This window comes from Mauremys mutica, chromosome 18, assembly GCF_020497125.1.
Source record: "Mauremys mutica isolate MM-2020 ecotype Southern chromosome 18, ASM2049712v1, whole genome shotgun sequence".
Taxonomy (NCBI): Eukaryota; Metazoa; Chordata; order Testudines; family Geoemydidae; genus Mauremys; species Mauremys mutica.
In genome coordinates this window covers 6,703,697-6,715,898 of record NC_059089.1, presented here as the reverse complement: position 1 = coordinate 6,715,898, position 12,202 = coordinate 6,703,697, and the positions used below count along the sequence as shown (strand labels likewise).

At 47.7% G+C, this 12,202-nt stretch overlaps 1 protein-coding gene across 6 annotated transcripts in view; it reads right to left on the bottom strand.

The window, feature by feature from the left end:
* The window catches only part of TRAF2 (TNF receptor associated factor 2), a 57,001-nt gene that overhangs the window by 34,462 nt on the left and 10,337 nt on the right, over window positions 1-12,202 (bottom strand). For all 6 annotated transcript variants that reach the window (XM_044992613.1, XM_044992614.1, XM_044992611.1 and 3 more), the window contains exons 3-4: window positions 10,268-10,346; window positions 8,333-8,431 (exon numbers count right to left, since the gene is read on the bottom strand). In XM_044992613.1, coding sequence (XP_044848548.1) covers window positions 8,333-8,431; window positions 10,268-10,346 — 178 coding nt within the window. The remainder of the gene's footprint in view (window positions 1-8,332; window positions 8,432-10,267; window positions 10,347-12,202) is intronic.

Sequence of the window (12,202 nt, the reverse complement as noted above, 5' to 3'; positions counted from 1 at the left end):
AAGACCCTAGATATAGGATATAATAGATAGCACCCATCCATCACCTGAGGGAGCTCCAACCAAAGATATTGAGAACTACTGGTCTAAAGGGATCTGCTCTGCAGACCATCACTGTGGTTACATTTAACAGCTACAGATCACAGTTCTTTGGAGAAAACCATCTCAGTCTCTCCTTTGTTGCTAATGAGGACACGCCAGTCCCAAGATTCTTCTAACAGCACCGAGATTTCTCACACTGCCACTTTCTGGTTTTAGCTCAGTATTCAGTGGTTATCTCCACTAGCAAAACAGTACAGCTTAAAAGCACCCAAATACTGCAACTCTGAGAAGTACATAGTCAACTTGCTGAAAGCCCAACAGCCCTGCCTGCTTTGAATAAAGGAGCAACCCTCCTCTTTTAAACACAGAGGATACTCCAGGTCCCAGCATGTAGTGCTTCATCTTGATTGAAGCTGCTCAATCACTTGAATCGAATTGGAGCATTCCATGCTGGAACTTTTCATCTCTATTGGTCTGACCTCCATAAGAAAGATGAGGTCACCAACAAGCCATAAATTAGAACTCTGTGGATCACATCTGGCCAGCCCTGACAGGACACAGCTCCCACCTCTCTTCCAGATTTTTGGGGAAGGATGTGGACAAGGTGAATCAGCCAAATCTGTGCCCCAAAAGTATAAAAGTTTGGACATTAAATATTAATTTTGTTCTTACTTTAGTCTGAGGATGGCGGGGGCTTTCAGGAAAGGAAATGTGTGAGGGAAGAAAATGCAAACAGTCAGGACTGGTACCCTTTACACACTGGAAAATCCACACCAAACCAGGTTTTCCCCAAACAGGGTTTACTTTAGATCTCAATCTTTTGAGTTTCTTAAACATGAACCAAAAGCACCAATTAAATTCCATCAGCTTTTACACAAAAGTGTGTGATAACAGCCTTGGCATTTCTCTGAAGAAAGTCTCTGAGAGTCCAAAAATTTCAATTCCCAACTGACTGTCAAATGTTGCCTGAAAACTTAAACAGAACTGTGCTCAAACTAATGTTGCGGGGGGGGAGGGGGGGGTTGTCTCATCAAAGCTTTAGAAGGGACATGTGACTGATCTGAACGTCCAAGATACTGAATTACAGCTATACATTTTCAGAGAGCCAGATGCTAGAAGCATTAATTAGCAAAGCCACCACAATATCACTGAGTTGTTTTGAGAAGTAAACACTGACATAGCAGACCCTTTCAGATGGGGCTTTCCAATCCCCTCCCACGCACATTTTCTGGCACTCCCTGTAGCTTACCTCCCACACAGCAGGTTGGACAGGAAACAATCTACATCAGAGGTGGGCAAACTACAGCCCACGGGCCACATCCAGCCCACGGGACCGTCCTGCCCGGCCCCTGAGCTCCCGGCTGGGCAGCTAGCCCCTGGCCCCTCCCCTGTTGTCCCCCCTCCCCCACAGCCTCGCCGCCACATGGGCAGTGCTCTGGGCGGCGGGGCTGCATGCTCATGCAGGGCAGTGTGTCTGGCTCCGGCTGGGAGGCGTGGCGTGGTAAGGGGGCCAAGGGGTTGGATATGGGGCAGGAGGTCCTGGGGGCAGTCAGGGGACAGGGAGCAGTTGGATGGGGCAGAGGTTCGGGGGGGTAGGGAACAGGGGGGATTGGATAGGGGTGGGTCCTGGGGGGCCTGTCAGGGGGTGGGGGTGTCGATAGGGGTTGGGGCAGGCAGGGGACAGGTTGGATGGGGGGGGTTGTGAGGGGGGAGTCAGAGGGCGGGAAGTGGGAGGGGGTGGGAGGAGGCGGATAGGGAGCAGGGGCCAGGCTGTTTGGGGGGCACAGCCTTCCCTACCCAGCCCTCCATACAGTTTTGTAGCCCTCGGGCCAAAAAGTTTGCCCACCCCTATCTACATCTAGGCAATTAGCTATGCAAACTTTGCCGCTCCGACTTTAAGGGAGGCCAGTCTTGAAGTCTGTGGATTTCAGCCCCAGCTCTAGAGTCACTAGGCCTTCTCTCCAGAATCGGATTTCCTCACGCCATCTCTACCTACAAGCACCGAGCGCTGCAACAAGCACTTCCACTGAGGACAGCGGGATACAGCTATGAACTGTCTGAAAATGGTGCCCCAATGCTATAAACCAGCTTGGAACCAGAAGCTTCCTAATTTCAAAGACAGAACCCTGGTGTCCTGCCCAGCACCACAGAGCGCTCCAGCCACAAAGCTTTAGATGCAATATCTTACTATAACAAACACGGACGGTGCTGCGGAACCTTTAATATCAATTTCCAAGGAGGAAAAAAAGAAGTTGAAGCAATTCCAAGGGCCAGCAGGTCTGAACTACATTCCAAGTAAAGACCATTAAACTAAGACTCCACCCACAGCAGTGAAATATCTCTAGCAGCAAGACCACTCTGTCCAGCCACAAAACTTAAGAATCACAGAATATCTGGGTTGGAAGGGCCCTCAGGAGGTACCTAGTCCCACCCCCTGCTCAAAGCAGGACCAATCCCAGTAACTAAATCATCTCAGAAGTAATCCTGAAGCCTGAACCCTGGGGGTAGGGATGGGATGTTTGCTTCCCCTCTACCGATTGAATTAAATTCTGGAGGCGGGAGTCTTCGCCACCCACACAGATATTCTGTTGGATTTTTTATTCTCTTCCACAGGTTCAGCTGAGCTCTGGCAAAAGGCTCCAGGCCTACAAAACTGTTAGTAATGCAAAGTCCAGGGTATTAACAAAAAACAATCTGAATCTGGACCAGGACAGGTTATGATCCCAACAGCCAAGAAAGCTCATCTATACTTATTAGCTGAACTCAACTGACAAGGAAGATCGAGTCTCTTTTAGACCAATTTACTGTCTTCTCCCTCCTGGCCTCTATTTTATCTGAAAACAGACCAGCCAGCCACAGAACTACCTGGCAGACTAATCCAACCTCTCATTTAGTCTATTTAAATAGTGCTCTCAGGATTAGAAGGGCAGATCCTGTCGCTCCATTCAGGTCTCCCTAGCCTTCAAATCACCCTATATTCCCCAAGAAGGAGCTTAAATTCAAGCAAGCCCTTATGTCCCTATCAACTTATTTTAAAATCCTGCTGATGATTAAGAGAGTCTCTCTGTAGCTGAAGGACATTCACTTCCCTCATCACTCTGTTGCAAGGTGGGAGAGAAGTGACATTTCATGTATTTTTAAAGTGCCATTTTATTGCTGTGTGAAGAGCTGGGGACTTAGATGATCCTTAGGAGTCAGTCTGTACCTATTCTAGGTACATAGTTGGCTCCTATCACCATCATATCAGAGCACCTGGAAGTCACAAGGGTATATTTTCTTGGTTATTTCTCATGCTCCAACTGCCGAACTTCACAGTCTTTGCACCTCTCATCTGTAATTTTTTTCTCCTTTCTGTAAAGCGCCTGTTTTTAAAAACTCTTCGCGTGTTCCAAGCATTTACCAGTGTATTCAAAACACAGCAAGAAGAGAATCGTATTTAAAAATTCAGAACTCATGACAGTGCTGAATATTTTAATAATTTTCCCAATAGGAAGAGTTGAAAGAGACAGCATGAGCTTTGCCCACACACGCAGTTAAAAAATATGCTGCATTTGAGACATGACCTTTGCTTGCTTAAACAGAAAACAAAACTTGGAGAGCTGAGGAAGGTCTTTAAGGGTGAAGGGCTGAAAATTTTCAGCTGCAGAAGCTGGTCCTCTTCCTCTCCCACCCCTGTGAAATTACTAACATGCCAGTGACACAGTCTCCTAGGGTAGCCAAATGAGTTTCTCTTGATACCAGTGGCTGCAAGCTTTAAAAATGAATACACAGTGAATTATCTTTTAGGTACTTTCCATGCTCGGTCTGAAATAGCACAGCAAGGGGCTTTCCATGGTGGGAGTGTTGCTGCTGCTGAAGGCAGCAACACACATTGCTGCTTTCAGATGACACAGCAGAGCTTTAGACACGCTCTACAGAAGAACTGACACACCACAGCCCCCTTCTGCAACCCTTGCTCACCTAATGCCTGTGTCTGTACTAGCCAGAAACGTACACAGGGATGTAGTAAGCTGGTGACCCAGCTTTGACATAGTTATTGGGCACTTCCCTTCACTCTCAGTAACACTCAATCCAACACCTTGCCACAATGGGGCAGAGATATGAGGTATCAGATAAATCAACTACTACAGCTGCCATAATCCCTCTCCAGCTGCCTACAGACCCAACCGTCACTACTACCATGCCCACAATCCTTGCTCTGCGCCACGCAGAAAACATGTCCACCTGCAGATTTCTTTGCTTCCTTGCAGAAAGTGATGGAGAAGCCAAGGGAAGCCAGGTGGGGGTGGGAGGGGCAGGGGATGCCCATGGTGTAGTTTGAGGAGGCATTGCCCCCCAAACAGAGGTGAGGCATGGGAGGCACATGGAGTCACATGCCCCCGTTTCTGCGAGTGAAGAGCTGCCTGGCTGAAAGAGGGTGCCGCTCGGTTCAGCTGACTTTGCAGCTGGTTGCCGCCTCCTGAGTCCTAGTGCCGGTTGTGCTCGCCTTCTGTGTGCTGGGAGACATCCTGTTTTCTGTACCACAGTGAGGGTCCGCGGTGGGGCAGGGAAAAGGGGCTGGGGTATGGGAAAGTAGCAGTGGGGAACGAAGGGGGATGGGATGGGGAGGGGGTGGGGCAGGGTGATAGGATGAGGAAGAGAAGAGGATGGGGAAGCAGGAGCCTGGCATGCGGCATCCCCTTGGCAGCAGCTGAAGTTGGGGCTCCCCTGTTAAGCAGGCCCATCAAACCCCCACCCCAACGAGCCCCACCCTCCCTGCATGTGGACCACCCCACTGAGCCCCAACCAGCTATACCCAGACCTTCACCCTGACGAGCCCCTCCTCCCTTGCACCTGGACCCCCCCGCTAAGCCCCAACCACGTTCACCTGGACCCCCTGCAGAGTCCCATTGCCCCTGCACCTGGTACCCCCCAATAAGCCCCTGTGCATTCAGATCCTGCACTGAGCTGCCCACACCCAGACTGCCCCACACAGAACCCTCTTCCCCACACCTGGATCCCCCACATTAAGCCCCTCTACACTTGGATCCTGCTAGGCTGAGCCTGCCTGTCCACCCACACCTGGTGTGCCCGATGTAGAGCCTAGGTTGTTTCTGAGGCAGGCTTGGCCGTTGCGCTGTGTCAGGGTCGGGTGCAGCCTCACTGCTGAGTTCCTGTCCGGTGGGGGGAGGGAGAGCAGAGTGCTGGAGATGGGAGATCACCCTGCATGCAGCCAGGGACCTGTGCTCCCACTGCCATGCTGGACCCGCCACATATATGTATTGACAAATAAAATTTTCAAAATGTTGAATTTTAAAATATTGTGCACAAAAAATTTATTTTTTGGGCAGATAATTTAATTTTTTGGCGCAGAGTTCCCTCAAGAGTATTGCTTGTCCCTCAGAATAGAGTTCCGGGCTCAGAACTGCCCAGCAGCAGCCCAAGATGCTTCCACTGGACTGCCTCCGATGGACTTGACTTTATTTTAGCAAAATAATCTTCAGTATTTTCTGATTGTTAAGAGCAGAGAAAGAAGAAGGCTAGTGCTTGTCAACTAATATCTCACATGCATACAGCACATTCCATTCAGAAGGATCCCAAAGTGCTCTCCCTCCCCCTTCCCCATGAATAGCTTCTCTCACTACTGGAGCGCAGACACCTCTGGGGTGAAGTTGGGTAGTTATCTACAGTCCACAGCAATACTACAGAATAGTTTGGGACAGGAGAATCTCGTGTCCCTCTTCACATGCAAGAAGGAATTAAGAAGGTAGACCGTAAGTACTCAAATTGGAATTTAACCAAGACACCTAGGCTAACACCCCTAATCTTCCAAGAATGCCATACAATTTTTAAATGGCAACCAGAGGTCAGCTCTTCAATTTAATGTCTTATCCAAAAGAAGTTACTTCCAACAGCAAATACTCCTTATCAGGCTAGGTTTTGGTACAGCACTGACTGGCGAGGGAAAATGCTATCTCATGCATCACCAACATCATGGCGTGTGGCACCTTTTCCTTGGAGGTCTCTCATCCAAGTACTGACCAAGTCCAACCCTGTCTAACTTGTGAAATCTTACAAGATCACACTGACATATGGCTACAGAGGACACTTCTTTGGCCCTGCAGGAACTGCCCTCATGCCCTTTTTTGGAAATCCAATGGAATTAGTTCTCAAACAGTCTCAAACATATTTCCAAACTAGTCAGTAGCTGTTTAAAGTGAGGGGGCTGAAGACCTTGCTGCCAGGCATAGCTCCATTTGCCTTAATTGAGCTGGGCTCACTTATGCCACAGTTGAATTTGGTCCCACATGTTAAATTGGGGCACAAAACTTCATGCCAACAGCTGTCAGTCATACAGCACACAACTGAACTTGGAACCCAGCAATCTACAGGCATCAACAATGCTAATCTGAATCCTCAGTAAACACACTGGTATCCTGAAGCTGCCATCTCTAATCTCCTCCCTATAAATAAGAAACACCACCAACAAGCACTAGGGTTAGAGCTTGAATTTAACATTTATTTCAGTCAATTGCATAAATACACCATGACTCTCATGGATCTAGGGGTGAGATTTTCACAGCAGTCTAAGGGAGCTCAGCACCCAACTCCCACTAAATTTCTAGGCTGAAATCCAAGCCTAGAAGTTTTAAAGTATTGGCCAAAGTGCAGATGAAGTTCTCTACTAGTGGCCACAAAAGGCAAACCAGAGGACTGAGACAAAATCAGAAGTAAACATCGTTCTTCCTGCCTCCCCATAATGGGATTGCTAATAGAATCAAGATGTCACACTACACAGATTGATCTTAAATGCTTTGTCAGGAATAAAACATCACTTCCTCACCCCAACTCCTCAGGAGTCACCAACTGCTCTTATCTCAGTCCCTTCACTCAGGGGTTCTCACAGTCTGGGCTATGATTCCAGTGTTTCCAGAGGGTTGTAAACATTTCTCAGCAGACCAAGTTTTCTTTTATATTTATTTTTTGTAAGTGGTTCCTAACTCATCTGACTGCAAATAAATCCTTACAATGCAAATTACTTCGTAGTCTCTATTCGCTGCAGAGTGCTGGGAAATGTGCCATTCATGAAATTTTCAATGGGAACGTATCTTTCCAATGAGATCGGTACCATATGTATGTATATGTGCTAATGGGCCCATTCACTGGGCCATAAAAACTGCAAATGGCATTGAACACAGAATTGGTGCGGTTCTGATGCTAAGGGGAAGAGGGAGTGCAGAGGCCATTTTGTCCAGCAAGCTGATGGAAGAGGTTATTTGGGGGCATACCCAGTGAATCCATGACTCTGTGGACCTCTTGACCAGGCCTCCTGTGTGTTGGGGGATGGCCTCACCTTCTCAATTACTATAGGCCCTGAACACAAAAGAGCAGTGGGCAGGACAAGAACTATATCCACACCAACATCCCCAAAACAAATCAATTTATTCAGGCCTGAAGGTAAATGCCTATTCTGGCCATAATATATGGCAGAGACGAAGTGGAGAGAATCCAGACACAACACAAATGATAAAGGGTTTAGAAAACCTGCCCTCTGAGGAAAGCTTCAAAAACCTAGGTATATTTAGTCTTGAGAAATGGAGACCGAGGGGGGGACCTGCTAACAGTTTCCAAATATGTTAAGGTCTGTTATAAAGAGGACAGTTCTCCGTGTCCACCAAGGGTAGGACTAGAAGGAATCAGCATAGTTTGAAACAAGGGAGATTTAGGTTAGATATTAGGAAAAACCTGCTAACTCATGAGAGTTAAACTCTGGGAATAAGCTTCCAAGGGAGATTGTGGAATCCCTATCACTGAAGATTTTTAAGAACAGGTGGGACAAACACCTGGCAGCCATTGTCTAGGTTTATGTGGGCCAGCCTCAGCACAGGTGGCTCAACTAGATGGCCACTGGAGATCCCTTCCAGCCCAATATTTCTAGGATTATAGTTTTTTTTAGGAGTTATTCTGGGCTGATGCAGCAAGGAGGATTCCGGGATATGGTGTGTCTTGGAAGTAAAAGTGGGTGATTTTGGAGGTCATAGAAGGAAAAAGTGGTTGGTTTGAGGGATCATACGAAGTATTTGAAAACTTCTCCAGTCAGTCTACACCTTCACTAGGATACACAACCACCTAGGTTAGACTGGAAAGCTCTGAAAGTTCCAGGAGGCCAGAGTTTATCTAGGATTGAGTTAGTGCAGCTGAAAGCTCAGATGCTGAAGGCTAATGCCAGCAGGAACTCATTTAATTCCCAGTGCCTTGCCCATCACCACTCACATGCAAAAGGAAGGAGAAACGGGGAGACTCTTGTCTTTACCTCATATTCTTTAATAGTCCCTTTCCATGGGCAGCCATCGTTAATACAGACAGCCGGCAGACTTTCCACCTCCCGACGAGCTGCATTATCTGGGAAAGCCTCAAATGGAAAAAAGCAAAGATACGTTACTCTGGGATTGCAGCTTTGATCTAGTCTCCAGATTCTTCACAGGCCACTGCTAAGAAACAGTCTCCCCAAACTTGTTGTCCCACGATACCTTTAGAGATGCATCTGTGACTCTGGTAAAGCAGCTCCAGCCAAGGCTGTAGGAATTAGCTAAGAACGCATAGCTGGAAACCAAACCAGCTCACCTGTATGTTAGTGTTGTTCAAAACAGGTATTAGTATTATACGAATGTATTTAGTGTTTAGCCTCTATGAAATGCTTGTAAATTGCCGCATGTATTAATCTCATATGTAATGTCCGTATTCCAGACTACAAGGAAATACGTACATTTTGCTTCAAAATTTTGAAAATGTTTGCTCTGAACTTGGGAATCCAGACACAGGAATCATGCCCCCCACCCATTAAAGAGGCCTATCAAGATTACACGGGCCATTAAGGAACATCACAATGCACAGGACTGGTGAACAACCCTATCACAAGCGAGCTTGTCTCATGGACTGGAAAGCTAAGGCTGTGTCTATACTAGCGAGTTTACAGCGGCACAGCTGTACCAATGGAGAGAGCTCTCCCGTCGACATCATAAAACCACCTCCATGAGTGGCAGCAGTTATGTCCGTGGGAGAAGCTCTCCCAGGGACACAGAGGCCAGCGAAACTTATGTTGCTCAGAAGGGTGTTTTTTTCACACCCCTGAGTGACATAAGTGGTAATGTAGACATGCCCTAAATGTAAAAGATAAAACAGGGTCACAATTCATTTCTTTGCTGTTTGAACTCTCTCACCAAACTAAGGCCATGGCTACACTACAGAGCTTACATTGGTGCAGCTGTGCTGCTGCTAATGCAGATGCTCTAAGCCGACGGAAGAACTCTCCCATCAACTTCACTACTCCAGCCTCTGCAAGTGGCAGTAGCTGTGTCGGTGGGAGAAGCTCTCCTGCCAGCATAGCGCTCTCCACACCAGCGCTTAGGTTGTTGTAACTTGCGTTGCTCAGGGGGGTGGCTTAGTCACCGTAACGTATACCGATCTAAGCTGTAGTATATACATAGCCTTAGGTAGACATCCCTTGGCCTCTCCTGAATGACATTTTGAATTGACAGATTACTACATCTGTCACCTTTAGGTACCGTAGATGGTAACTCATTTGTGTGTATATGCTTCCTTGCTTTAACCTGTAAATAACTCTCTGTTATTTCTTTTTCCTAATTAATAAACCTGTAATTACTTTAGTACAGGATTGGCTACAGGAGTTGTCTTTGGTGTGAGATCTAAGATACAAATTGATCTGTGGTAAGTGACTGGTCGCAACCTGAGTATTTTGTGATTTCTGAAGTAAGTGACCATTTATCACTAAGTCCAGCTTGCCTGGGTGGCAAGACAGACTGGAGTGCCCAAGGGGACTGTGTGAGACTCCGTAGTAAGACTGTTACAGTGATCCAGGAGTTTACATTTGTTACTGGGTTGGTGAAATCGAATTATAGAGCATACCACCAGTATGGGGTAAGTACCCTGTTTTTGATAGTCTGCCCTGAGGTAGGCACTCATGGTCGTGAGCCACTCCAGACCGTGTGACAGCATCTATGACAAATCTTTATTGCAGAGTTTAAACAAGTAAACTGTGCTGTAAGACGTTCTGAATTTTAGAAGTTGGGGAATCAATTGCAGCACTAATCATTACACTCGAGATACTGAATTCACAACTTCTTAGATAATCGATTCAATCATTCTTAGGTACCTCTCACTCTAAACAAAAACAGGAAATGTTTATGAATGACTTCGATGTTTTCTACTTTGGAGAGGTCTTACTTACCGTATTTGTTTCTAAAATAGAAACTCCTTCTTCATATATTCCTTCCTGAATACAGGCTGCACACTTCTGAGGCCCAGAGCTAATGGGGGTGGGGAAAAAAAATCAGCCACAAAATAGAAAGATCCATGCTGAATTTGTGATTCAGTGACAAGAGGCTTCTCAAGAGATCCTTCAGAGCCAAAGGTGCTTTATTTACACAAGCAGATTTTTAAGACAGCAAATGGAACCCTTTACTAATAAACATTTTGCATTAATTGATTGATCTTTTTAATGGATATACATTTCTGCTCTATTTTAGTTATTTCTTCCTTGTACTGATCTTTATTCTCGTTTTCTTCCTCTAATGATTAGCTGTTCTTATATTTAACTTTCCCCCAAGCCCTAAAAAGTGAAGACAGAGAAATTAAAAAGGTCAATTGAAACTTCTTTTGCGAGCATAAAATGTATTTTTACATTTCACACATGTGCAAGCAGGGACCTCCAAGCAGCAAATTCTTTATACGGCCCCGATAGTCACTTACAACAGTACTCAATAAGAGTGGATCAACCTAGATGGACCACCTGGTCTTTGTCACACCCAATAATCTCCTGGGTTTCGGCTTGACCTTACCACCTGAAGAACACAACAAACTCAGGAAACTCTGGGTATGTCTACAAAGCATTTTGGAGCCCACGGGAAGGAGCCTTCCAGCCCGATCAACAGACTGGGGTTAGTGGGGCTTCTGCTAGCGCTCTAAAACGAGCTGTGTAGAGAATGCTTTGAAGTTACGGCTGGGACTGAAGCTCAAGCTCTGAAGCCTGGAGAGAGCAGCTTCAGAGCCCAAGCTCCAGCCTGAGCTACAACTTAAGAGCTGTCTGCACACTATTTGTAGAGCACTAGTGCAAGCCTTGCTAGCCCAACTTGGTTGACCTGGGCTGGGAGGCTCCTTCCCGAGAATGGCAAAATGCTGTGTAGACACACTCTCTAGGGCAGTGGTCACCAACCTGTCGATCGTGATCAGCTGGTTGATCCTGGAGCCTCTGCCAGTTGATTGCAATCTCAAGGTCACTAAAAGTCAGGCAGTGCAGCGGGGCTCAGGCAAGCTGCCTGCCTGCCCTGGTCCCACGCCGCTCCCAGAAACGGCTGGCTGCTAGCACATCCCTGCAGCCCCTGGGGGGAGGGGGGCAAGAGGGGCGGCAGCTCCACGCTGCCCCCACCCCCAGCAGTGTCCCTGCAGCTCCCATTGGCTGGGAACCAGGGCCGCAGAGACATGCCAGCAGCCAGCCGCTTCTGGGAGCAGCGTGGGGCCACGGCACGCAGGCAGCCTGCCTGAGCCTTACTGTGTCGATGGCCGGGAGCCGCCTTTGGTTAACACTTCCTGTCCGGAGCCTACAACTTCGCACCTCCTCCCGCATCCCAACCCCCTGCCCCAGACCGGAGCCCTCTTCTGAACCAAACTCCCTACCGGAGCCCACATCCCTCACCCTCCCCTGCACCAGCCTGGAGCCACTTCCTGCATCCAAACTCCCTCCCAGAGTTTGCACCCCTCACCCCTGCACCCCAGCCTCCTGCCTGAGGCTCAGCCAATGCACACCCCACAGTTGAGAATGTTACACTGATTTGTGACAATCCCTGAAGGATTTTGGATCTATAAATCACAAATGACACTGAGATTAGGTGCAGTTTGACCATATGTCCCCTGCACCCAAACTCCCTCCCAGAGCCTGCACCCCCTCCCCCATCCCGGTGAAAGTGAGTGAGGGTGAGGGAAAGCGAGCGACGGGGGGGGGGGGGGGCGCCGCCTCGGGGAAGGGGCGGGGTAGATCCTGGCTTGATCTTAAATTCAAAAAGTGATCTTGTGTGTAAAAAGGTTTGAGACCACTGCTCTAAGGCCTGAAGAGAACCAGGTGCTGAAATTAAGAAACAGATATAAAACATGGCCTTCGCTCACAACC